General features: G+C 45.7%; 2 protein-coding genes across 3 annotated transcripts in view; both read left to right on the top strand.

Annotated features, from left to right (window-relative positions):
• The first annotated feature begins 638 nt into the window (after positions 1–638).
• On the top strand, positions 639–2,444 carry UBL4B (ubiquitin like 4B). The gene is made up of 2 exons (XM_053392815.1): positions 639–713; positions 943–2,444. Exon 2 carries the CDS (start codon positions 1,808–1,810, stop codon positions 2,387–2,389), a length of 582 nt encoding a protein of 193 aa, XP_053248790.1. The 5' UTR covers positions 639–713; positions 943–1,807; the 3' UTR covers positions 2,390–2,444.
• Positions 2,445–14,769: 12,325 nt separating this feature from the next.
• SLC6A17 (solute carrier family 6 member 17) overlaps positions 14,770–26,537 on the top strand; it is a 29,422-nt gene continuing 17,654 nt past the window's right edge. Inside the window, exon 1 of one of the 2 annotated variants that reach the window (XM_053392809.1) lies at positions 14,770–15,113. The gene's annotated coding sequence lies outside the window, so the exon portion shown is untranslated. Of the gene's footprint in view, positions 15,114–15,353; positions 15,540–26,537 lie in introns of those variants that run through there. The other variant, XM_053392810.1, reaches the window with a different exon arrangement.

Here is a 26,537-nt window from a genome sequence, read left to right as displayed (position 1 = left end):
CATCATTTCACAACATAGTAATTGTTTTACTAGCAAACCAGAGGTTAAACTTAACCTCTTTTTAGCCTCGGGAACAGCATGGGGAGCATTCATGTGAAACGCCTACACACTGCAGCCGACACACTAATGTGTCGCAACACACAGTTTGGAAAGCTCTGTGGTAAAGTAAGAAATTGCAAACTATGGATAGTATCCAGCTAACACATCCCATCATCACAACAATTTCTACTTACCCCCGGCACATGCCCTGAGGGGGTTGCAGGAACCCCTAGAACAGGCTTCCTCAACCTTGGCCCTCCAGATGTTTTTGAGACTACAATTCCCATCATCCCTGACCACTGGTCCTGCTAGCTAGGGATCATGGGAGTTGTAGGCAAAAACCATCTGGAGGGCCGAGGTTGAGGAAGCCTGATCTAGAACATATTTAAGGGGCACACAAGGGGAGGAGAGGGGAGATCCAATTGTGCCAAGTGGAAATTCTTGTGCTGGAGGGTTATATTACTCAGGGTTACTTTAGATACCCCAATTTTTTATTATTTACTCCTACTTATTAAAAAAAAACCCACCTCAGGGCATTTCTCAACAGAAATAATTTACAGTGAGGTTCAATGTTGGAAAATTCAGGACAGACAAAGGAAAGAACTTCGCAGAGTCCATAATGAAAACACCCAGAAGATGTAGTAATGGTCCCCAACTTGGATGGCTTTACAGTGGTACCTCGGGTTAAGAACTTAATTTGTTCTGGAGGTCCGTTATTAACCTGAAACTGTTCTTAACCTGAGGTACCACTTTAGCTAATGGGGCCTTCCCTGCCGCCGCACGATTTCTGTTCTCATCCTGAAGCAACGTTTTTAACCCAAGGTACTATTTCTGGGTTAGCGGAGTCTATAACCTGAAGCATCTGTAACCTGAAGCGTATATAATCCGAGGTAACACTATAAGAAGATTAGACAGACACATGGAGCATAAGGCTATCAGTGTCTGCTAACCACAATGGCTTTGTTCTTCCTCCACTGTTGGAGGCAGTATGTCTCTGAACACCAGGTGCTGGGGGTCACAAGTGGGGAGAGTGCTCTTTGACTCATGTCCTGCTTGTGGGCGTCCCATAGGTATTTAGTTGGTCGCTATGAGAACAAGACTATGGAATGAAGAGCTTTTGGCCTGATCGTGCAGGGCTCTCCTTACGTTCTTAATATCATATGGATCCTGCCCCTCAGTTGCTTTGTTTTCTACAAAGGCAAAGGCCCAGAGATTGTGTATTGATGACTGGAATGCATAAGCAGTTTTTGAGAGACAAATTGATTCATCTAATAATACTTGGAGTGCAGACAAGGCACACTCAGGCTGCTCCTTTGGCCCAGAGGCAACTCATCAGCATTTTAGTGCACATTTCTCCAGATGTAGTGTTTTGTGTGCAACATTCCCCAATATACACATTTTTGTATGCCCACTTCACTAACATAGTGCGTTTCTATGCACACTTTCTCCTAATGTTTATATATTTTGGCACACATCATTTCACTGCATTGCAAAATGCAGAGATGTGTGAATTTCAAAGAATATCGATTTCAGTTTGTGCTGTATCAGGAAGTGCAAATTAGGGAGTAATCATGTCAAAGTGCAATCTGAATTGAAATTATCCCCCATCCAAACTTCCCCCCTTTGTTCAACGCCTAAAGTTCACAGTGACCGGCCCTGGTAGAATTGTGACATCAGAGGAAAATCAGCCAATCGCTGCCTTCCTCTTTGTCCCTTCCTATTCCCTCATTCAGGCAGGGCTTGATTTACTAGCCCATTGAGCAAGGCAATGCTGCTCACAGTGAAGAGGCTGCTTGGGCAGCAGTGCCGCCTTCAGGTGTCTGGTGAGGAGAGGATCTCTCTGGTGAAAAGCCTGGTGTGTGAAGAGCTCAATGTCCCCGAGAACCAGCAGACCCTGTTGTTCCAGGGGAAAGTGCTGGAGGGGGAGCACAAATTATCAGACTATCTCATTGGCCCAGAGTCCATCCTCTATCTGGTCATTAAAAAACCTGAGCAAGCTCGTCCTGAGGAGCCCTCAAAGCCGACCGCTGCCCAGCCCCACTCAGTGTGGTATCGACTCTCGCAAGTCCTGGAGAAACATTTCAGAACTTCCGACGCAGTGAGGGTTCTCGAGCGGGTGCTGAACGACTACTACAAAGGCCTTGGCTTGCTGAGCCTGGAAAACATCGAAGAGTTAGCAGGGGACCTCCTAAGTCCTGAGGAGGGTGAAGGTGAACCGGTGGCTACAGGTGAGCTCCCCCAGCAAGAGGGGCACCCCACAGCCCCAGTGTCTGAATCCAGGGAGGATAAAGCGACCCAGACTGAGCCACAAGAAATGCTAGGAGGAAGGTGGTGCTGGAAGAACTCTTGAGTAGACTTATTTAGAGAGGTCTAAGCGAAAATTAAAATAGTGATGGTGTATGGAACATGGAGCTGTGTCTTTATGTACCATGGAGGAAGGAGGTTTAGTAAATGAAGATGACCATTTTTAAAAGGACCAGAGCTTCAGTTGGTATTGAAACTAGTGCTGTGCCAGATTTTTCACTGGCAAACAGTTTTGGCATGAAAGGGAAGGCGAAAAGTTCACTGAACAGCCCCTGAATGCGTTTACCCCTACTGACTGCTGCTTTGGTGTCATTCCCCCACCCCCACCCCGGTCATCTCATTTCTGTCTGTGTGATCCCAGCTAAGTGGCTGCCTTGTTCCTAGTGTGGTGACGTCATGGGACCACACAGCAAATCAGAGCTGGTGATGTCCAATATTCCTAAGGCCCAATGAAGCCCTAATTTACACTCATTCTTGAATGAAGGAAGTCTGTATTGGCTCAATGCTCCCTGTGTTATCATACTCCACTGGCCATTTAATTGTCTGACAGCACAGCAAGGCAGGATGCATCAGCACCATTGTCTTGGCAGCAGGCATTCTGAGGGAGGTGCAAAAACACCTATGAAAACAGTCTCCCTGTTTCAGAACTGGCTCTATCATAGGTTTATCTCCACCACCACACCCATCACACTAGGCTTGTATCCAGTTACATGTAAGACAGCGTGTGCTTCACAGATACATGGTCCTTGGTTCCATCTTTGGCATGGCTATTTAAAATACTGGTGTCCAAACAGTGGAAGATCTCTAGCAAGACTACATGAACTGGTTGAGCCTGACAGCCCTGGTTGAGATGGACAATTGTCCTTGTACGCCCTCTCTCTGTACATTGAATCAAACATTATTTTCTTAAAGTCAGTGTGTCATATGGGAGCATATGGCTGGCTGGCTTCCCAGGACCGCAAGCAGGAACTCAAGCATTTCTGTGGCAGCTTCCCAATTTTGTTCTGGAGCTGAAGCAAATAGTTGAAGAACCATTCCCAGGATCCATTTTACATGCTTCCCCTAGCAAATGTATTGGATTTTGTGCAGCCGTGATTCCTGCGTATAAATGGATCTGCATGAGAAGTGACTGTTCCCCTACCTCCAAGTAGAGCTATTCCACTCCACTTCCCAAGAAAGTAGTCTCCCAATTAGTAGTGGGTGGTTGTTTCTTCACATATACTAAGCTGGTATCAGCAAGCTGCTTCTGAAATGCTCGTTTTGACATGGTTCCCAACTTGTCATTGTGTTCCTCCACTGAGATAACTACCCAAGAGCAGAAGTGAAGGAATGTTTTCAGAATTGGAGATTAAAACTGACATTTCACTACAGAGGGAGTGGGGCGATTAAAGCACCAGACTTATGAAGAGTGCTACACCCTGCTGTGGAGATGAGATCGCTGTCTTCAAACATCTAAAAGGTTGCCATGCAGAGAGTAGAGCAGACTTATTCTCTGTTGCTCCAGAGGGCAGGACCAGAGCCAATGGGTGGAAATTGCAGTGAAGCAGATCTTGCATAAAAATGAGGAGAAACACCCTAACAGTAAGCGCTGTTCAACAACGGAACAGACTGCCTCAAGAAGTGGGCGGCTGGGGAGGGGGGCGGCTGGCTATCTTTTGCAAGAGGAATTTGAGCAGGGCCTGGATCTCTCATGGATGATGTAATTGCATCCTGCATTATAGATGTTACATTGAGGCAACAGGTTGGACTGGATGACCTAATGTCTCGTCTGACTTTTTGATTCAAATGTGCGTGACATCAAATTGTCTCATGGGGAGGGACATACTTTAAACATAAAACCTTACAAATGGTAAAATGGTATCTTCATGCCACCACATCTCTTGTCAGCCAAAGCCAACCTTTCTTAATAAAAGAGTTTTACATTGCTTTTGAGCTATGTTCACATAAGGGGAAGGATATTCCACAGCTGAGAGATAGACATGGAGAATACCTCCTTGTCTCCTTGCAGTTCTTACCTGGCATATATATGGTAAATTTAGTCCATCTTAGAAAGTGTGATGGACCATAACTAGAGCCAGGCTCAGGTATAGATGTTGAATCAAAGGTGTAATATGTGGCAGCAGCTCCAACAGAGCTATTCAGATCAAAGGATGAGCCATAGTTTGTCTGAAGTGATTCAGTGCATGATGAAGTCTGCAGCCACCACATTTTGGACAACATTTGAGCTTGACCAAACATTGATTGCTGAAGAGAATCAAGAAAACTTAATTCTTTTTTATTCTCATCACTCAGTGACTGCAGAAGTCATCAAACCACCCTGAGATCTACAGATAGAGGATGATCTGCTGCTGCTGCTGCTGCTGCTGCTGCTGCTGCTACTACTACTACTACTAAGTACTGGAAAAAGAGCAACTATGTTTGCAGAACCATAGTTTGTCTCCCAGCCCTAGGGTATTATTATTTTATGTCTTTTCATATGAGAAAATTAATGCCCATGTAGAAAAAGTGTCCCTTTGGTAATATATAAAGGGTTGCCTGGGTGTCATTTTTGCAACAGGTACATGCATGTCTGTCATGAATCCATCTTCTCTATACATTACAAAATGCACACCTTTTCCTGCAATGGCCACCCAGATGTTCTTGGACTCCAGCTGCTCTCATTCCTGACCCTTGGCCATGCTGGCTTGGGCTGATGGGAGCTGGGCTGGGACTGACAAGAGGTGAATCTGGAGAATCACAGGCTTCCCACCCTTGCTACATGGAAATTGATTTTTCATATATGGAAAAGTAATATGGGAAGGAGCCATAGATCGCATATTTATGTAATATTGGCTGTTACAGCAAGAGTGTTGTGCATTGAGCTTTTCCTAGGCATTGAAACAATCAAGCTCAGCACCATGCACCACTGGTCTAATAACAGCGTTGTAGGCACTCTGCCCTCCACAGGTCCCATCAAACCACCAAACATTCCTTTGGGGTAAAATTAAATTGGCAGTAACCAAGTGCTTAATTAGCATGCAGTAGTAATTCTGTTTGTAAACACCAAAGCCAGAGGAATGAAGTTTGAGGCAGCCGTGGAAGGTGGAATTGTTTAATGAGATGAAACGCATAAAAAGGACTGAGGGAGAGAAAAATCTGTCAGTAATATAGCCAACACAGGAGCTAATATGTCTGCATCTGTGCCTACATGAGGAGCACGAAAAGTGGGAGCTTTGGCCAGGCAGTGTCCCCTCAACAAACAGGGCTGTTGTATGCTGGCGGCAGGCTGCTCCACTAACTAGATGCTGCCTTCAGCCCCAGCTTCAGCTTCCTGACCAGACCGCAGGGCAGTTTCCCATAGAGTGCATTGCAGTAAGCTAATGTTGAGGTTACTGCTCCATAGACTCCTGTGTGTCCAAGCTGTTCCTGTCCAGGAATGGTGTCGCTGGCATCGCAGCCAAAGGTGAGAAAAGGCACACAAGCGGTGATGATGGATCAATGACGATTACCTCAAGCTATATACCTGATCCTAAGGGAAAACAGTCCTTTCCAGAGCAGCCAACTGATCTATCACCCAGAACCACAAACGGCTCACCCGCCGCTGGGCCCCATTCTTGCCAGGATTCAGTCTCAGTTTATTGGTCCTCGTTCCACCCAGCGCTATATACACCAAGGTGCTTGTATGAAATTGCATAGTCTCACCTGATTCAGATATTACGGAGAAATAGAGGGAAATGGGGGAGAGTCATTTTGTTTGACTAAATATAGATCTTAAGCACCCTTCTGAGCACTTGCTTTTTCACGTGCTGAGAGACACTGCTGTGGTGTGGTCCTGATTTAGGGTGATTCGGGAGGAAATGATGCTTTCATGACCACCGAAGGACAATGGTGAAGAAGAACATCACCTCCCTCCCTCCATCTGCCCATACTGCAGTTTAGCGAGCATTAATTGCCTTATGATGGGAAGAACGAGAGCACGCCGGACAATAATAGTCTAATCCCTGAAAACCGACAAAACAAGGTCCTGTTGAGATGGAGAAGCGCGTGACGTCAAGGAGAGGCTTAAAATATACTCCCGGGTTGAGGGAAGAAATCACATGACAGTTGTGAAACATGAGCTGCCCTTTTGAAGCACAAACCTAGGCAGGAGATTAAAGGGTGTGAGGGCAGGAGAGTAAAATTGCAGCTACTAAAACATTGTTTCTTTCCCATCCTTTTCTGAAGGCTCTGGCAGCCAAAACAGAATTATTTCATTCAGTGTACAGCCTTTTTGTACAAATGGCTGGCTAACCAGTTCCCCATCTGCTTTGCTTGACTGCCCCAGCTAGGCAGCCAACGAAATAAAAGCCGGGAGCAGTTCCTGGAAAGGGATAGCATTGAAGGGACCAGCTGCTGGTTCATGTTTGACTGCCCCCTATTAGTTGTTGCAGCTGGTTGATGAATGGAGCTCAGAACTGCATCCTTCAGCTTGCTTGCTTATTTGCAATTAACTATGGACTGTTTGCCTCGGCTTGCTTATTGGCTTGACATTAAATCTATCCCTTCGTTTAGCTGAAGGCTTATATATTTTGTGAATTTTAGCCAGAATCATTAGAATTAGCGCTGTGTAAAAAACAAACAAAAAAAGCCTCCCAGTGTTTTTCAGTTATTCTCCATCAATAAATAAAGAATGAATTTCTCCTAGGTGGGGTGCTTGGTTTTTGCTGCACTTGGCTTACTTTTGAGGTGGCTGGAGGGTATTTCTGTGAGTGTCATTTTTTCATTCTCCAAATCTCCCTGGTGGTCTGCACTCTGCAACTTTCCCAAGTGCCCCTGCATATGGTTTTGAGGAACTGCAGGATGGGAAGACAACAGACCATCCAGGGCTTGTTCTATAATGGAAGAGGACATTAATTCATGTCCTCCCCACCCCAAAGCCACTTGTAAGTAAATGCAATCTCTTCTAAACCTAGAAGTTCCTAGAATTTCACCCCAAGATAAAAGGCAGGTGATAAACCACCCTCTTTCACAGGAGATAATGATTATCCGGAAATTTAAAGGCAGGACTTGGCACAGGGCTAGTGAAAATGGGATCATCATATTCAAAAGCTGTGAGCCTGGAGTTGATATGGTGGTGGCTACCTCTCTCATTTGAACATAAGAACTCAAAAAGATATTTCATGGATCAGGCTAAGGGCCCATGTAGTCTGGCATCCTGTACCCCCAGTGAACAACCAGAAGTATGTAGAAAGCCTGTGAGCAGGAATTGAATGTAACAGCACTCTCCCTATTTGTGATTCCCGGCAGAGACATACTTCCTTTGACAGTGGAAGTGGTGTGTGTGTGTGTGTGTGTGTGTGTTTGGACTTGTGTTTGTTGGGGTTCTGTGCAAGATGAGCTTTTGCTCTGACCCAGCCAGGGGTGGAGAACCCAGTGGCTTCCAGATGTTGCTGGACTAGGGCTCCCATCATCCCTTCTTATTGACCAGGCTGTGTGGGAAAGGTGGGTGCTGGAATCCAAGAACATCTGGAGGGCCACTAGATTCCAATCCCTGAGCAAGGCAGTGCCACATTTACATGCAAGTTGCCATGCTAAAATCTGCCCTGATAATGTAGGGCTTGTTCCTGGTCACATTCTGTGTGATGTAGTTTCTTCAGCAGCAGTAATATGTCTCTGCAATGAACTTTGGGAAGCTGAACTATTCCTGTGAATGCTTTGATGCTTGTTGCAGAATCTGCTCCCTACTTAAGTCATGAAAAGTTTTGTGGAAAGTAAGTCAGACCATGATGTGAGGAATTGCAGCCAGGATACACATTGGAACATTCACTGGATACACTTTAATCTGCCAGGAAAGTGAACGTAGTTTGACTTTCCTGTGTAAGAAATGGTTGTGTGAATGCGCCCCCAGATAAGACTCTACAGAAATCCAGGACATTCAAAGGTGGGGGCAATTTACTTCCGGAAAAAAAGACAGAGGCTCTTTTCTCTAGTCTAGGGAATAGTTCTTCCTGGTTTGTCCATAGGGTAAACTCAACCTTATTGCATTTTTCATTCAGCTAAAATTAGAACAGAGCACAGTACTAATTAGAAGAGTAGTCAATGCAGAGTAACATTACATGATTGTTTTCTATAGCTTTCTGAGCTTAGTGCTTCTCAAATAAATCGGCACTTGCTATTCCCGTAATGGCATCGTGATGACTCATGTTCAGAGTGTAACTCTCTGTACCACCCCAGTTGCAGTGTAAAGTGATTCCTCATTTTTCCTTTATGTAGCAGCACATTATTTCTCATTTTGTATGTCGGCATACCAGGGTTGCACTGCATGCATGTACACTAGCGTCAGGGGGCATTCCCCTTGCCTCTAGAAACCTCAGAAAGAAACACCTGAAACCTGAAGAAAATCATCTCTGTCAGCTCTTGCTGACATTTTATAAGGCATCCTCAGTATCTCTAAAATACAAAATAACATGAGGGTGCAGATTCCAAAGGGGACGCTATTTCCTTGCTTCCAATTTCCTCCTCTCTGTACCATTGAAAAGGGGCTTCGGCCCAGAGCAGGGAGGCATAACATTTTATTCCTAGCCTGTTAATATCTAGCACACTGGGGCATCCACTTACCATATTGCTTCTTCAGAAAGCACTAGCAGTGTCTGCTGCTGGGACAGCCCTCTAAATGGCTTACTGACCTGACAAGGTGGGCTACTTCCTGGTCTTAAAGATGGCAGCTGAAGCTTGAAAAGGTGCAATTTAGAGAACACTCAGACAGTCACGACGTCTGCATCGTAACCAAAGAAACTGTGCTTGCTGAGCATTTCCCTGCTGCATACAACTCTCAAAGGGCTCATGGGATGAGGAGATGGCAGCTTCAGGTCTGACCCAGTCTTGTTACTATTAAAACACTACCTCTTTCCTAATGCTTCCTAAAACAGCAGCCTGCAAAATCCTCTCTCGTCAGCATCCATACTTGCCAAGATCAGTCTTTATCTCCTTGTGTTTTGACTTTCCTTCCCACAAAAACCCAAATGTTGATTTCTCCAAATTATCCCCCCCCCCATCCCACCTTCCCTCTCCGTCAGCTTGAAACAGCTATGAATGAATGGCTGGTGGTCATGTGATTCTATCACCATGGAGACACATGGCAGCTGTAAGATGTAAGAATCAGGATCATAGGAGGGCGGCTGCATAACCAGCAAGTTATTTATAGGTTGCTGTTTGTGAATTTATGGAATCACATCTGTCTTTGAGCATCATGTTTCATATTCACGCTGATTCCGGTGGGGAAGGGCATTATTCTTTTCAAGCGTGCATTATACAAATCCCCCAAGTCTGTGAATTAATGCAGAGAAGGAAGGGTTCTCGGTAGCTTATACAATCTCTGAGCAAGCTTAGATCAGGCTGGTTTAAAATTCACATTAATTTTTTCATCATGAGATCCTCTCACAAACCTACTCAGACTTCTCAATACATAGGTCAAACCACATCTTTGAACATAAGCTGCTGATGGCTGCCCCAAGAACACATGAAGGAAAAGGCATACAGCAACCCATGATCGTTTCTTAAACAAAGAGATTTCTTTTTGGTTTTTCCATGCAAATAGGAAGCAGGAGCCAGCGGCTGTTGGCAGCACAAGGCGAGATGTGGGATCACCTATTACAGGGTTGAATCTGAGAATTTTTGGTTGCTTGGTTTCTCATTTCTCCAATCTTAAATTCAGTTCACCACATTTCTGCAGCAATCTTTGAATTTTTTAAAAAATTGTCATGAAAATTATTCAGTATTTTAACGCAAATTTCTCCTAATAAACATATTTTTGAATGCAATTTTAGCTGATGTACACATTTTTGCAAACATTCTTTCCGAATATGATGCATATTTGTTTGCTATTTTCACCAATATATTCTTTTTTATGCACACTTTAACCTCATACTTGATTTTTTGCAAAGTCATTTGGGAACTGCATCACAAAATTTGGATGAGCGCAAATTTCAAAGTTTAGTTCTGTTTTGTTTCTTGCCTTCTTTTGGAAAGTGAGAATCTGATGGATTCACCTCTAAATGTGAACTGAATCAATATTCTCCCCCATCCCTAACTATAGGTACCCATTTTTGCCCCCTTTCTTAGAAGGTGAACATAATCTATTCAGCCCAACCTTAAACATTTTGTTATCCCCTAGGTGAAATATGAATAATGTGATCCAGCAGGCAGAAAGTTGGATCTGGATCTGGAGGACTTAGCAGTATCCATAAGCTTTCTTTGGCAGAGCAAATAACAGTTTGGGGTGGGGAAAGAGTTAACCCACTGCTGGTTATTGCTGCTTTAACTTACCAGCCAGGGGGAAAGATGGGTGGAGGTGTCCGGATATTATTTTCTTAATTTTTGCTTTGCCAGTCTGCTTGCACAGCAGAAAGATGCAGATTGAACTCTTCTCTGGAGGCTGGACCAGCTTAGGATCCAGTGGATCCTTGCCAGCCCTGCCCTGCCCCCATTCTACCGTATTCAGGGCTTAGGTCATCAGTAGTTTGTGCCATCAGTGGGCACATTAGCAGCTTTTGTGGAAGCAGATCCTCACCACCACCACCAGTACCCCAGCCGAGAGAAACACCTGGCTCCCTCCTGCAGCACATATCTGGGACTAGGATTGCTCTGCTCAGTAGGACATGAGAAGCAATAGGAAAGATGGCTTCTCTTTTTAATGCTGTGGTAGCCTTTCTTCATTAAATGGTCAGTGCAGAATCACAAATTTGTTAAACATCTAAATGAGCTAGGTCACGGGTGTCAAACACAAGGCCCGCGGGCCGAATCCGGCCCGCCAGACCTCATCATGTGGCCCGTGTAGCCGGTGGCAGCCACCAGCCTTCACCTTTTATTCTCGCTTCTTTCTTTTTTTTTGACACAAGAAAGCCGCCTCTTCAGCGCATGCGCGGCAGCCTACAAGCCAGAGAACGTCTGTCCTCTAGCGGCACCGGATGTTCTACACAGGAAACCTCCACTTTACATGCATTCCTACAGATACAACCGGCCCTTTGAGGGTGACCAAACTGCTGATGCGGCCCCCGATGAATTTGAGTTTGACACCCCTGAGCTAGGTTCTGCACAATGGATAAATAAGGTGATAGGCCTGCTGGAATGTATTTTAGTGGGGACCCTTTTCTTATAAAATAATCCCCTTTCCACCAAAAAGAGAAAGAGAGAAAAGAAAAGACTCCCACCAAACAGAATGAACCTCTTGTCACACCTAAGGCTGTCCAGCTCTTGAGGAGTTTCTTTGCCCTAACTCAGACTCCTGCCTTCTATCCTGCTTTAGAAAAAAAATATAAACAAGAAGAGAACATTTGATTTATGTCTCCAAAGACACAGAACTTGACAGTATTTTGTGAGATGTCTCAAGGGACATAACCCACTGTCTTAAGCACACAGGGAAAATTCTGATAAATTGCCATTTAAAAAACCAAGGAAGCCAAATGTCAAAATATAAATAACTTTATTGGACAGGCAGGGTGGAAGTAAAAGAAGGGAAAAGGAAAGGTAACAACCATCCATAGATACCCAGGCCAGCAGATAAAATGGATAATGAAAATCTAACTGAGTTGCCAATGTGCTATGTGCTTGGATGAAGTCTTTACCCACAGGCAGTTTTTCTTTTTAAATACCTGCACCATCAAGAAAGACACCCATATTGAGGTTATTGCAATATGGGTGCAAATGCATTTATATTTAATATTTATTTGTTTATTAAACTTATATCCTGCCCTTACACCCAAAGGAAGGAGCCCAGGGCAGCAACCAACAACTGATAAAACAATAAAAATGTCCTTACATGATTCCAGTAGAGATGTAGGCTGGGGAAAGATCTTGACTTAAAAGCTGGTTGGAAGAAGGTGCTGAAAAGACAACAGAGATGGCACCTGTCTAATATTTAAGGGAAGGGAATTCTAAAGGATAGCACTAAGACGCAGTTGTGAGAAGCAGACCCTCCTGATAATGTGGCATCTGCAGGAGGACTTCAGCTGCACAGCACAGTGATGGGTTGGGTATATAAGGGGCAAGGTGATCTTTCACATATCCTGGTCCCAAGCTGCATAGGCTTTATACACCAAAACCAGCAGCTGGAACTTGGCCCAGTAGCTTCACATGTTGGCAATATCCTGTCCCAGCGAGCAGCTGAGCTGAGCTTTTATGCTCCTTGACCAGCCAGGAGCTCATGCAGGAGGCTGCAAGACTGAATGCACCCTCTCTCCAAGCTCTGCATCAGGCAGGGAGGGGGCACTTGCCCCAGTCCTTGCAGCGCATACCAACTGCCTCATCAAAAGACAGCAACCCAGGGGAGCAAGCAAAGTGTTCAAGAACTCACTTCCTTCTCCAGGCTCCTGGTGCTGCAGTTTGTAATAGATTACAAAACAGCTGAAATAAAGTTATTTCATTGACGGCCCTCATATTGTTATGTACAGAACAACACTGAGGGTGTTTAAATTATAATAACAACAGCAACTTCGTACATTAGTGAAGTTAGCGTGTTATTAGATGCACAAAAATGGCACCTACGCAGCAGAATCATCTGCCATGGCTGGCCTTGGGCTAATCACTTGTCTCTTAGCTTCAGTGTTCCTTGACTGAAAAAATAGGGTGTTCTTTGTTTGCCTTTGACCCGTTTTAGGGGTTGGTGTTAGAATTCCTGATCAGTAGAAGATTTGTACTTATACATGCAGGCTATCTCGTGGCTCATGGGGCTCAGCAGGCAGTTGACTCCACTCTCCATGTGCACTATTACTTTGCATCTGGCTGAAGTTAAGTGGACCTTAGGGTTTTAGTGAACAAGGAAGTTGAACCCACAAGCTTATAGTCTGCCTTTGTTGATCAGTGCATGAAACTGGCAGCATATTAGCAAAATATTTGGTTTATGGACAAGCTCTGCTGTCATTTGCACAGCAGTCTGGAATCAGAGCTGCCACCTTTTTATGTCAAAAGTGCTGTTCCCCTGGAACCTGGGGATGGTGGCAGATCAGATAGAACCAATACAGAATCTGGCAGACTGGGGGGTGATGCCAGAATGAGACTTGGTGTTTTATGGCTGGGTGGGTCATGGTAGAATTTGGTCAGCCATGAGTGGTTAATTACATCGATTGCTGCCGAACTTGGCCCCTCCCACTCTGCCCTTCAGCAGTGAGCAGACCTCCATTCTGGGGGGTGGAGAAGTAAGGATTGCACCACCACGCAGCAGAACCAATTGCCACAGCTGGCTCTCCCTCCCTGCTCATGGTCACTGAAGGCCTCCAGTCCTGGGGGGAAATGATTAAGAAGCTCACAACTGGACAACAGACCATCAGTCGCCAGTAATAGGAGGGGGAGGAGTGAGATGGGATGGAGGGCAATGGGTGGGGACACTCATGACCAGATGAAAATAAGACTTTGAGTGGAGGATATGCCACCTGAGCAGTGGAATGTGTAAGAGTGGCTAGGAACGTGATTTACATTGCATCGTTTTATGCAATGTGCTTAGTGGATCCTTCAGAATAATACTGCCATTCTGCCAAAGGCGCTTTACCATTTAAAACACCAAAACAAGGACAAGCGGCCTCAGGGCATTGGTGCCACTTCAGGAGCTGATGATGGCAGTGGTGTAGCGTGGGTTGTCAGCACCCGGGGCAAGGCAAGTAATTTCTGCCCCCTAACCCGTGGATTTGCGCCCCCTAACCTGTGGATTTGCGCCCCCTAACTCTAACCCCCAGATGTTGCGCCCGGTGCGGCCGGCCCCCCCCTGCACCCCCCATGCTACGCCACTGGATGATGGCACTAGTTCCTTGGTTTGGGCTTCTTCCCTTCTGCTTTCCACTCGGAGCACACAACTTTTTAGACAGATCCCTGTCTGTGTGGTGAAGATGCCCTGCCTGGATCTCTTCAAGTGTGTGGCCTTTAGACTGCTCCAGAGCTTGAGCTCTCTGAGCTGTGAAGTTCCTGATTCTTCAGACCCAAACTCTGGGCCCTTGATAATACTGCCTTGCCTATATGCGTTGGAACTCTTCTGATCTTCCAGGTGGCAGCACGTCCATCCACACCACAGGCTGCTCGCGATTGCGGACACTTTCCCGCAGTGCCCAAGCGGCTCGCCCGAGGCATGCCGGGAAAAGCGCGCCTTTCACCGAAGCATCAGGTGTTGGTTGGCTCTGCCGGGGAGGGGCCTCGAGGGTCCGCGGAGCAGCAGCAGGTTCTAACCCCGCTCGGGCCCCCATGCCACCGCTCTGGGGCGCCGGGTGGGTGTGCGGGAGAGGCGGCTGGCTGCTCCCCCGCGACCCCCTCCCGCCGCCGGATCCCCGAAGGGCGGCGAGCCGAGCCCGTTGCCAGCCGAAGCCCCGCGCTTTCCCACTGACGCGCGTCGGCGAGTGACTCAAGCCTACGTCACGCGCGCCCGGCCAAAAGACGCTCTCCTTGCCTGGGGAAAGGCGAGCAGCGCCAAGGTGCTCTCGTGGCGGCGACGACGCAGCCTGCTCCGTGGTCTCTCGACGGCGACGAGCCGACGGACCTGACAGAGCCGCAGAAAGAGCGAGCCTTCGGGGAGTAGGAGGAGAAGCGGCAGCAGCAGCGGAGCAACTGGGCGAAGAGCGGCCCGAGCGCAGCGCGGCCACCTGGGTAAGCCGAGGCGCGCGTCAGGTCAGGGCGCGCGGCTTTGCCTTCCTCCCATTGCCCAGCCGCCAGAGCACTTTCCCCGGCGAGTTGTCAGAGGTCCGCCCGGTCCAGCCCAGCCGCCTTCCGTCCTGCGTCCCGGAGTTGTTCCTCGACGGCGCGCCGACGGGGCGGGCAGCCCGCTGGTAAGGAAGGTAAGGAAGAGTGAGCCCTTTTGGGGGCAGGTGCAGCGCCTCCTCGCGCCTTCTCCTTCGTCTTCCATCTGTTTCTTCCCGGTACGCAGGTAGGATCTGCTTGTTTCCATCACTTTACCAAAAGGACAAGGGGGGGGGGGAGAGGAAACTCCCGGTTGCTAGGCGAGGATGGAAAAAGGATCTCGCCTAGCAACTGGGGAGGAGGAAGGCAGGTGGACCAAGGGTGGAGAAAAGGGAAAAGGGAGCAAGGCGAGGAGGCGCGTCACCTGAAGCCTAAAAATAGCCAGCGATGCGGAACGGAAGGAGGCACGTTTGGGCGAGATAGATGGGGGGGGGGGAGAGAGACGAGCAACTCGCCCTTTGCTGAAGCCCGGAGGGATTGCCACGATCCCTTCCGAAGAGATGCTTGGAGAGCTGTCATTTTAAGTATGGGGTGGGGAGCGAGGTATATAGATCGTCAGTGGCCATCCTGAAATCCACGCAGCCTGAAGTGTGACCTTGATTGTAACATTGGGAAAGGAAGCAGAAACCACTCCGTCCTCATGAATAATGAAACGCCGGCACTTGAATCCTGGCTCGCTTGGCCCCACCTCTCTCTGGGACAATTCATCGCAGAAGTTAGGGGTATAGAAGATGGGCCACAATAAGCTGCATTCATTTGACTCCTAAGCTGTGGTTTAGGGTGGGGGAGAGGATGCTAGAGGTTTGCCTTGTTTCATTTTTTAAAAAACCCTTGGCATTTGTGAAAATGTTGGCTGCATTGGGAAGCCAGTTCTGCTTTTAGCCCTGGTGGAAAAAAAGATGCCATTGTATTTGATATAAATCCTATGCATTGAATCTTCCTTTTTAGTATGCTCTTTTTGAAATGATCAATAAACCCTTTTAAAATACAATCCAAGTCATCAGCTATTGACGTACGTACTTGAATGGGGTTTGGAAGTGGAAAGTGACAGATCCAAATAGCCTTCCTATTAAGAAGCAGCTCTGACTGTAACATAACTGCCTAAAAAATAGATTGTGTTTATGGTGTTTGCTCCTGATTTGCATTTGCAATTGGAAGCATGTGTGCAAAGCTCCATTAACACTTTTGCTTAAACCAGAGTGAATCTGGAATCAAATTCCTATCTCAGGAGCTATGTGCAAGCTATGTGGGTGTTTTAGTGCCCCAGAAGAAATGTTTAAATGGTGCCTACTGCACCATTTAATGGCACCATCCTCAGGCTGCTGGAGGATTATCCCCTATCCCACCTCACCTGGTCCTTTTGCTTGTCAATCTCTGATAAGGCCTCCTTCACTACCATTCCAGGTCCTGCAGCTGGATGAACAGACCCCTTATTGGACTATCTGGTTTCCATTTCCTCCAATATGCCCTGCACTCCATGCCTTGATGTGCCATGACTTCTTAACCATTTATGCTTCATATCCAGCCTTAGACCACTTTCCCACATCTTCCCTCTGCTCATAGCATCAGGTCCTCCAACCTGCGTTCATTCCTTGTTGTGCATAAGCAGCAGAAGCACATGTGCCAAGAATTCAGGGTGTACCTTTCCTCTTCTGCTACAGCAACAAAAGTGCTGTTCCATATTAGTATGTTCCTAGATCTCCACCACGACCACCTAATTGTAAGGCTAGCATAGTCTCTACAAATGACATTGAATTACTATGCAGCATGCCACTATAACTTAATAATGAACTTAGAAAGCTTGATATTGTCCCCACTAACTAACAGCAGCCCTCATGGGCTTCATACAAGAGTCTTTCCTAGGCCTATCTGGAGATGCAAGGGATTGGACCTGAGACTTTCTGTATGCAAAGCAGATGCTCCGCCACTGAGCTATGGCCCTTCCCCTGGTTTTGGCTCTTCCTGTTTGTGGACATATGTTTCGCAGATCCTAAGGTTAGATAAAACTGTCGGATAATCCAGCAGGGTCTCTTCTGTTGCACAGCCCATATGGATCTCCCCAGCCTGTGACTTATTTTTAGCTGCAGAGAAGCATCCTTTTAGAAGGCATCTCTATCCATCTTGATGTTCTCAAGGGAATAATAAAGTTTCCATTTGCTTGCCTGTCTTCCAGAAAGCTCATTCTCTGATGATGAGATTCAATAGGGACTTTCAGACAGAATGTTGGATCTAGGAGTTCAGGGTTCCATTCCTAGCTTAGCCTCTGCGTGGCCCTGGGTCTGCTCCCCATTTCTAATGTGACAATAATAATAGTATCATAGAATTGTAGAGTTGGGATGGACCACAAGGGTGCAAGAATATTTTTGCCCAGCATGGGGCTCAAACACATATGAGATTAAGAGTCATGCTCTACTGACTAAACTACCCCAGCAGTGATGGAACTTGCAAGGTTGTGTGTGTATGTGTGTGCGTGCGCAGAAGAAAATGAGAGATTTAAAATGAGTTTTAAAATGGCAAGGCACTTGGCGCAGCTAGAAGTGCCACATCCATTATTAATCATGGAGAATGCATTGCTGGTGGCCTCTGGGGGGGTCCTTCTGACATCATTCAGCAGTGCCATCTCTCCATCTGTCCCTCTCCTCTTGCCCTTCCTCAAGGGTGACCTTTTCTCTTTCAGCAGCTTTGGGCCTCACACCTGCATCGCTCTGCTCCTCCTCTGTCTTCATGTCTCCCAGGGGAGTTAGTGAAGCCATTTTTTTGCCTCCTTTCTTTGTTATCACTACAGCAACCCTCCAAGATCAGAGACAGAGGGGAGGGGAATGTATATCAGAGCAAGGGGAGAAAGCAGGTATGTATTGGAAGTGAACCGTATTCCTGCGGGTACGTGTTGGAAGTAAACCATAGTCCACGAAAGCTTGTGCCATTGTAAGTTTCGTTGACCTAATTTAAAGTGCCACAAGACTGTTGTTTTTGCTGCAAGAGAGTAAGATGGTGAATATAGTTTATGTTGGCAATGCTGTCTTCCATGAAGGTGCAGCCCCCAGTTTTAACCCTGAGTCCCCTGCTACTGATTTCCATGGGAAGATTAGCCTTCTGTTTTTGTAGTAAAGAACCAATTTGCCCTCAGGCTCTAAATAGAAAAACTCCACCTTGTGAATGCATTCACATCATTAAGGGAGTCATATGATTACTGGCTTTCACTGCCTTCAAATACAGGGTCATATTGTTATAACTTATATATGCTGCTATGATACCAAACAAGAAATGAACATGGCCTGTATTGGATGAATAGCCCCTTTTTACTCATTTTCTGGCCAATGATGGTGCAAAGTCTCTCTCTTTCTCTCTCCTTAGAGATATGAAAACAAATGGAGACATCTATGAAAGTATTGATGTGGGGACACAAAGAGTTGAGATATGTTTTGTAATTAGCTCCCTAGCTCTCCCTGATAGACTCCCAAACGCAATGCTGTGAAATAAGTCTTGCCTTGAGTCCCCCATAAGAGTGCTGTTGAGTAAGCTGTGACGTCTTTTATTACTAGTAATAAATTTATTAATAATAAAGGCCTACAAGTGGAATTCAACATGGCATTAATTGGGATATATGTGAGTGGGATGAGGTCTGCTTGGCAAGGGAACTCCCACATGCTCCTGTTTTGGGTGCCCCCCATCCTCCAGAGCAAAGGGGAGGAGAGGCAGCTTAATTCTTGTTCAGTGAGTGGACTTCATTCTGCTTGTGCAGCAACACAGCTGAATCTTACCCGATAGCACTTTTAGGCTTCTAAAGGTGACCACAGAACAGCAGAGCAGCTCTTAGATGCATCATAAGTGCTTCTCTCCTGCCAAGTGGAAGGAGGCTTGCTGTTGGGATGTCCCACACAGTGGGGGGGGGCAGGGGGAAAGGATCCTTTGGTGTCTCTGTATTGAGGATGCACAGGATCCTAAGCACCCTCATTCACGTAACATGGCCTTAAGAGGAGCCCTTTGCCAGCCTGTACGCTGCCATGGTTAATTTCCTCCCACTGACGGCAATGGGAAGGGTGGTGGGAAATGGCAAAGAAAAGGGTAAGAAAAAGCAGTCTCCTGACCCCCACCCTTGCCTGGCAGCAAGCTGTCAGGGTTTAAGAAGTGTTTTTAGCTGCACCACAGAATCCTTCCCCCTCCCCAATAGGATTGTTCTGCCACCGTGCAAAAACACTATCTCCCCACCCCCACCCCTGTATTCCAGCTCACAACAAACCTGTGCCATATGTTGTTATTATCCATGTTTTGCAGAGGAATAATTGGGGCTGAGAGAGTGTGATGTGCCCAATACCCAGTGAATTCATGGCTTGGCAGGGATTTGAGCTCAAGTCTCTAAGGTCCAAGATTCTAGGCATTGGCCCATTTTTAGCATCCGATAGCAAGTCTTTGGAAAGAAGATCCATTATATTGTTAACAATGTTTAGGGCAGTGTAACCAACAGCAGCAACAAAATTCTTTGCCAATTTTGCTCAAATTCTTATTGAAAAATCACACCGCTGAATTGTCTGACTGTTGTAAATTTTTAAAGCAGGCCAATTTGACTATCTTTGCATGTTCTGTAGAATTGCCTCTGTTTTAGATTATTACTGGGGAAAACAGAACAAATCCAGGCACTAGAAATCCTGCTCAGCCCTCCTCCTGATATTTGATAGGGAAGTGCCACTCATCTACTTCCAAGCTTGTCTTCATAGCCTCAGGAGAGCTAGAAACTCTGTTTTCCCCATATGAAAGCTGTGGGTTTTTTAGGGTGCTGAATTTTGTGCCCAGTGTCATTTTTGCACTTGAGAGATACAATCAAACCATCGAAGGATATACTTTGCTCTGGCAATATCCATTCAGACACAAGGCCATGTGGGGTGAGTTTTGTGGGTTGTTTGTGTGCTAAAGGTCACCAGCATAAGGAACAATCCCCCTCCCCAAAGAAGCTGGAAGGTGTGAATAGAGAACCTGTGCTAACATTGCACATATTAGCATACAAAGTGTGTCTCTTGTGATACCTCTCTGCTATCCATTGTAAGGCACCAGTGCGAGCTGGACAGTGGGCTCTGCTCTTAAGCAATTCTTACTCACTTCAGTGAGCACTGCTTGCAGAGGAGATTTTCCCTGTGAATTGTTCCTGAAATAAATGAAACAGGGTAACTGAATTTATTTCTTCTCACTCCCTGGTTTAATTTCTATTATTCACATCTGTGCAGCATCAGTGTAAGACATTAGCATCAGTGGGACTATAGAAAGCTGACTTACACCAAGTCAGACCATTGGTCCATTCTGTATTACACTAACATTGGCTCTTCAGGTTTCAGGCAGGGGGCACCCCCCGTCCTGCCTGGAGATGCAGGGGATTGAACCTGGCACCTTCTGCATGCAAAGCAGATGCTCTCATGGCTTGACCTCGCAAGAAACTGCACTAGGAAAACTCATTTTAAGGCTGGGAATGCCAACCACCACAATAGCACAATGCCTCTCATACAGAAGTGCCGCTGCAAGCTGACCCAGTTTGGAGCAGCACTTTTTTGCCAACATCATCAGATGCCATGCATGAGCATGGCAAACTATAGTATCCCCAGGTGTGTCTACTTTACTGAGCATGCAGAGGGTTGCTGTGCAAGGATAACATGTCATGGGAAACTACTCTCTTCAAATCTCTGCTCTCACATGAATTTATTGAGTGGCCTTAGGCACCCCCACCCTCAATCTGCCTTAGTCATATGTTTTAGGGTGATAACACACGCCTACTGTACATAGCTGAATGTAGCCTTGGGGTTCCAACTGTGTCTGCTAAATTCTCAGCCCTCAGCTGCATGGTTTAAGGCTGCTGTCTTTGCAACATCAGAGCAGCTGAGTCGAAGACAGCCAGAGGACTGGTGGCACATTACTTGCAAAGCCCCATGTGGACTTTGGAGCAGCTCAGCCAATGGCATCATTAAGAGGGATGGCATGGCAGACAGCAGGATGAAGGAGGAGTTTGCAGGAACAGATGACATCAGAAGACAAAGAATATGTTTTATGGGATAATAACCATGTAGCTCATTATGCTACAGGCATATAGCTATATTGTAATAATATTCTTTTTATGACATCTAACCTTGATTCAAGACTTGCTTCAAAATAGTTCAATTGATATTGGCACAGAATGAGAGAATTGTAGAGTTGGAAGGGACCCTGTGAATAATCTAGTGAAACCCCAATGCAGGAATATGCAACTGTCCCATACGGGGATCAAACCTGCAACCTTGGTGTTATCAGCACCATGCTGAAACCAAGTGAGCTATCCAGGCACAATCTTTTGGATCTGATGGTAGTAAAAGGTGTATTGGTGGTTGACTTCCCAAACCAAGCTGATGGTAAGAATGTAGGTCATTCTAATAAGCTTACTATGCTTATATTTTGATAATTGGGATCAGTGAAGCTTTCTGATGGGCTACTGGCAAATATGAGGAGATGTATGGCAAGAAGAAAACAAAAGAAAGTCCATATTCTGATATGGCCTGCATGTGATATGCAGGCCATGCTACTGCAGTAAAACAGGAAGCTTACATTGTCCCAAAAGAAGGAAATTATGACACATGGAGAAAAAATTCTGTCCTTGGTGCTGAACGTCTCATCTATTGCAGCATTAGTGTTGAAAAGATAAGCTGGTATGAAATGCAGCACTACGTAACTGTCCTGTCAGCACAAGGATTCTGTTTGTACAATGGGACTTTGCACAGTCTGTTCTAGGGGTTCTTCCAACCTCCTGAGCAAATTTGGGGAGGGTGTGGGGTCACACAGGTCTTCCCTCTGTGTCCAAGAAAAGTAAATAAGCTATCCACTGCACAAGTGGAAATTCTTGCGCTAATGGGATGGTTACTTAGCACTGTGCTGGTTACAAATCTCGTCTTTTTAACGCAGTCTCTCTATCTTATAATTTATAACTGTATGCTGAACTGGATGGAAGGATCAACACCAAGGACAGCAGCTTCCTCCATGTGATCACAGGCCTTCCTTATTTACCAGCCTCCCCACCCCCCTTTACTCCAAGGCAGCCTTACCTTATAAAATCAAATATATTCACTTTGCCATTGCATGAGGTGTGGAATAAGAAGAATCAGGTCTTCTGTCTGGGAACAACCTCTCCCAGAGATCTTGAAAAGCTGTTTCCCGTCAGACAGTGCCAGGCTAGATTCATCAGTGGTTTGCCTCAGTATAGCAGAGCTTTGTCTGTTAAACAGCACACTTTCTGCAGGTTTATACATTGCTGAGAAAGTTATTCTTTGCTTGTGTGGGTACTATTGGAGAGTCCCAGTTCTCCCTAGTAATGTTTATGGAAACCAGCTCAGACCATAACCGTGAACTTGCAGAAGATCCAGCGAATTGCTTGTGGGTTTTAGAGAGCCTCACGAGGGGATAGGAATGCTTAACAGTGAGATATTTTAGACTGGTTTGCTTCTTCACCTCATTATTTCCTTCCTTTTGAGAACTCACAGTTCAACCATCCGGTTCCTACTTCTATTAGAAATGCTATTTTAAGCTGCCTGTTGCTAAGATACACTGTCAGTTCTATGCACTTGCTGTATCGGTAGTGTCTAAGAACGATGTATCCAATCAGTTTAATTAGTTTCCCCAAATTAAATATAATTTACAATAGGATTAGTTTGGTAAAAAACATGCCATTGTGTTCTCTCACTGCTTACAACAGTCACTTCAGGGATAAGACACCTTCAGAAAGTGCGTCCTTTTCTGAGTGCCCTCAGATCTCATGTTTCATGGCAGGATCACCACAGCTCAGGAGGAACCTTTTTCCTGGTACCTAGTAAACAGCTAAAACCTTCCTCAACCTAAGGCCCACGGGATGTGTTGAAAGGTTGTCATTGATCCAACCTTTTCTGTTGTCTTTTTTCCATATTGGCTTAAATATGACTTATTCTTAGAACTTGGTGTACTACACTTCCACATCATCACCTCAGTGATAAGGAAGACTTTCCACCATGTGACTTCCCCCAAATCACAGAACTACTGACCTGGTTAGGAACATTCATTTCTTTGAAGCACATGAAAGGAGAAGGCCAAGCCAAATGAATCATTGTTCTTGCTATGAGAACAGGTCAATAGCTAGCCAATTAGGTGAGGTGTCTGCAGTTTGATACATAGGAAGTTGTGTACCATTCTCAAATGAAGAGTAATTTCAGATTCTCTTGCTTATTGGGCTAGGAAGGATCTTGGTTGCTGGTAAAGAAAAAGAAACCTGTCTTAAATGATGCAGTTAAATGTACTAAAACCTGCACATAAAAATACAGTGTTGTATAATAGGAAGAGTGTTGAGTGTAGAACAGGGAGAGCTGGGTTCAAATCCCTACTCAGTCACTACTCAGTCAGTGGCTTTACTGATGACCTTGCACAAATCTTGGTCTTACATTCTTCACAGTGGTGTGATGAAGAACAGGAATAATCTCATGCACTGCACCTTGATCTTCTTGGGCAGAGTGCTGGAAACAAATGTGGTAAATAAACAAACATTGTCCCAAGCCTGGACTCTATAATGCGGGTTTCCTCAACTTGGTGCTTCCAGATGTTTTGGATCACAACTCCTATCTTCCCTATTAGCTCTGCTGGCTGTGACTGAGAGGAGTTGAAGGCATAAGGTTGGGAAGGCTGCTATAATGGATTGCTGGGATGCAGCTACCAAGATTTTGCTGTCTCATATTGTGTGTTCCAGTTTTTCTCCAGGGTGTTAGATCAAACTAGCAAATGGCCAAGGAAAGTACTTGTTGCACAGAAATATTGCAGTTACAGGTAGCTATGGAAGATAACACCGCACGCACACACACACACACACACACACACACGGTTAGTAAGGGAATTATAGTGCCACATATTCAATGAATTAGCCGGTTCCTTTTCATTCATGGATCTCAGACATTCACAGCATTATATGTGGCATCTGGTGTGGAGTAAATGCAGATGTGGGTCCAAAGGAACAATCAGAAGCTTGAACTGAACTTTGCTGATGGGTGGTGTGTGTGCGCACGCTCAGCTCTAAGAGGGCAAGGAGTTTCTATTGATGGGCTGTGAGGGCCCTCCTTGTTCTGGGAGCATTTTGGAGGCATTGGCTGTTTGAAAAAGAATTCCCTCATGTGGCCAGTGCCTGAAAAGGCAGCATTCCCAGCTGGTGGGCAGGAGAAAGAACTTATTTACTAGGCCTATGCTCAGTGCTTCCCAAAGTTCCAGGCATAGAACTGGCGACACCTCTTGTGCTGTGGTTCCTAAATACCAACAACCAACTGGCTATTGGGCATTTGGGAATCATGCACAAGGGATTTTGACAGATGGGCCAAACAACACAGCTTTCAATCATGGGATTTCCGCAGTGATGTCACAGGTAGATTGTTCTTCCCCTCTGTCAAAACTGGTCCCTGGAGCAGTAAAGATTTTCAACCCCTGGTTTAACCATTCATACACTGCATCAAGATCAGCAAGTGTGCCAAAGTGCAATCAAACTTATATTGTTACCACACAGAGACCCATTCTATTTTATCAAGTGCATTTTTTTGATCAATTGACAATACTGATAATGGTTGATGGGATTTCTGTCTTCATGGTTGATGAGTCATTCAGTTACAGCTGCAATAGTTAAGAGTTACTAAGGCCTTTCACTGATTCATACTGCATTAATTTGAGACTCAGAACTCTAGTAGTATGGTACTGAGTGTTCTGGGGAGAAATTATTCTTACTTATATCAGCTTTTCACTCCGTATGTATTTTCATGATACTTTGGTGGTTATTTTCTTCTTAAGAATGCCCTGAGACATGAGACTTTATTATAAGGGCATATGTGTGTGCTTGCCCATGAACCTTTCTCAAAATCAACCTCCCATTGACATTCTGTCCCTTCTGCATTTCTGACAGCATAGTGGTCTTTGCATAGGCTGTCTGCCAGGATTCTGAAAGAAAAATCTTTTCCAAGTTGGGATCATGAGCTGCGTTGTTGTTGTTGTTGTTGTTGTTGTTGTTGTTACTGCCTTTCATGAGGAGCAACCACTGCATTCTGAGTGGTGCAAAAAGTAAATAAATATGGCCAGTGTGGGGACAATTATCATAGTGAAACTTTGTTGCCTGGTTTAGAAAGTATTCTTTGGCAAGTACATCCCATATAAGCAGAGTGAGCTATATCTACAACTGATAGCTCGTTCTACATGAGAAAGGCAATAATGTATAGTCAGATGTTGTTAAGATACTGTATTTTTCGTACCATAGGACACACCGGACAATAGGACGCACCTTGTTTTAGAGGGGGGAGAACAAGAAAAAAAAAATTCTCCCCCTCTCTGCCCAGCGCCCCTTCAGCGAAGCGGCAGGAGGCGCTGCGCAGAGAGGGGGAGAATTTTCCCCCTCTTGTTTCCCCGCTCTAAAACAAGGTGCCGTTTAAGGTGCGTTCAGGCGGCTACCTTGGAAGCCTGGAGAGCGAGAGGGGTCGGTGTGCACCGACCCCTCTCGCTCTCCAGGCTTCAGGTTCCTTTCGACTTGCTCTTTGGGGCTGGCGGGGGGAAGCCCACCACCAGCCCCAAAGAGCAGGTCAGGGAGCAGCGGAAAGGCGCAGCTGAGAGGCTGCTGCCATAGTCGCGCGTCACCTCTCCAGCCGGGCGAGGGTCGCGGGGCTATGGCGTCTTCGCTCCATAGGACGCACACACATTTCCCCTTCATTTTTGAAGGGGGAAAAGTGCGTCCTATAGAGCGAAAAATACGGTAACTCCCACTCTATGGGACCTGAGGTGAAATTTCTCAGAAAACAAATTTCTGAGCAAGTGAAGGGGGAATCGTAAAGTGTGGTTTTAATAACCAGACCTGATCTCATCTCCTTTGGGGTTAAATCATCTTGTGATGTGGACACAATGTCACACCATTAAAGCAGATTAGAGCCACCATTTTACTTATTGAAAAAATGAGGAGGAAAGCCACCCCCTTTTACTGCCCTGTTTTATAAGTACAACTGGGTGGATCAAGAATGTAACACGATCCTAAGTATTTACCCAAATATATCATGACCATAAGAATAAGTGCAATCTTTGTATAAGTCATCAGTCACCTTTATGAAACAAGTATTGCATTCAAGGGCCTTAGTTGCTCCTAATATTGTCAGGAATATGCTAATAAAAACTGTTTTTAAACAACCTTTTCATTGCCTTATTCACACATGCTTTCAAGGAAACCAAATCCCATAAATCCTGAAATAGTTCAGTATAAGAATTTTGCAGAGTGTAAAACTGGCAGGGTTTCACTGAAGTCCAGGGGACTGGGCTGGTTTAGCTCTGTTGAAAGACAGCAGCCCTTGAATGGAGAGGCAGGAGTAATCAATGGCTTTGCATGCAGTGCCAAACATTTTGCAGATACTATCTGTTGTAAAACTGTCATGGGCAATTTAACCTACAATTCCTGGCCATCCCAGTTGCTCCGATAATGTCATCAGCCGAGAGATAACCTTGGTGCTTGCTGTTGTCATGGAAGAACTGCTGGAGCCTGC

This window comes from Podarcis raffonei, chromosome 6 (assembly GCF_027172205.1).
Source record: "Podarcis raffonei isolate rPodRaf1 chromosome 6, rPodRaf1.pri, whole genome shotgun sequence".
In the NCBI taxonomy this organism is placed as follows: domain Eukaryota; kingdom Metazoa; phylum Chordata; class Lepidosauria; order Squamata; family Lacertidae; genus Podarcis; species Podarcis raffonei.
This window is presented reverse-complemented; position numbering and strand designations above follow the sequence as displayed.

Excerpts from the sequence above, each read along its gene's own strand:
- UBL4B (XM_053392815.1), top strand. The coding sequence starts at position 1,808 with ATGCTGCTCACAGTGAAGAGGCTGCTTGGGCAGCAGTGCCGCCTTCAG.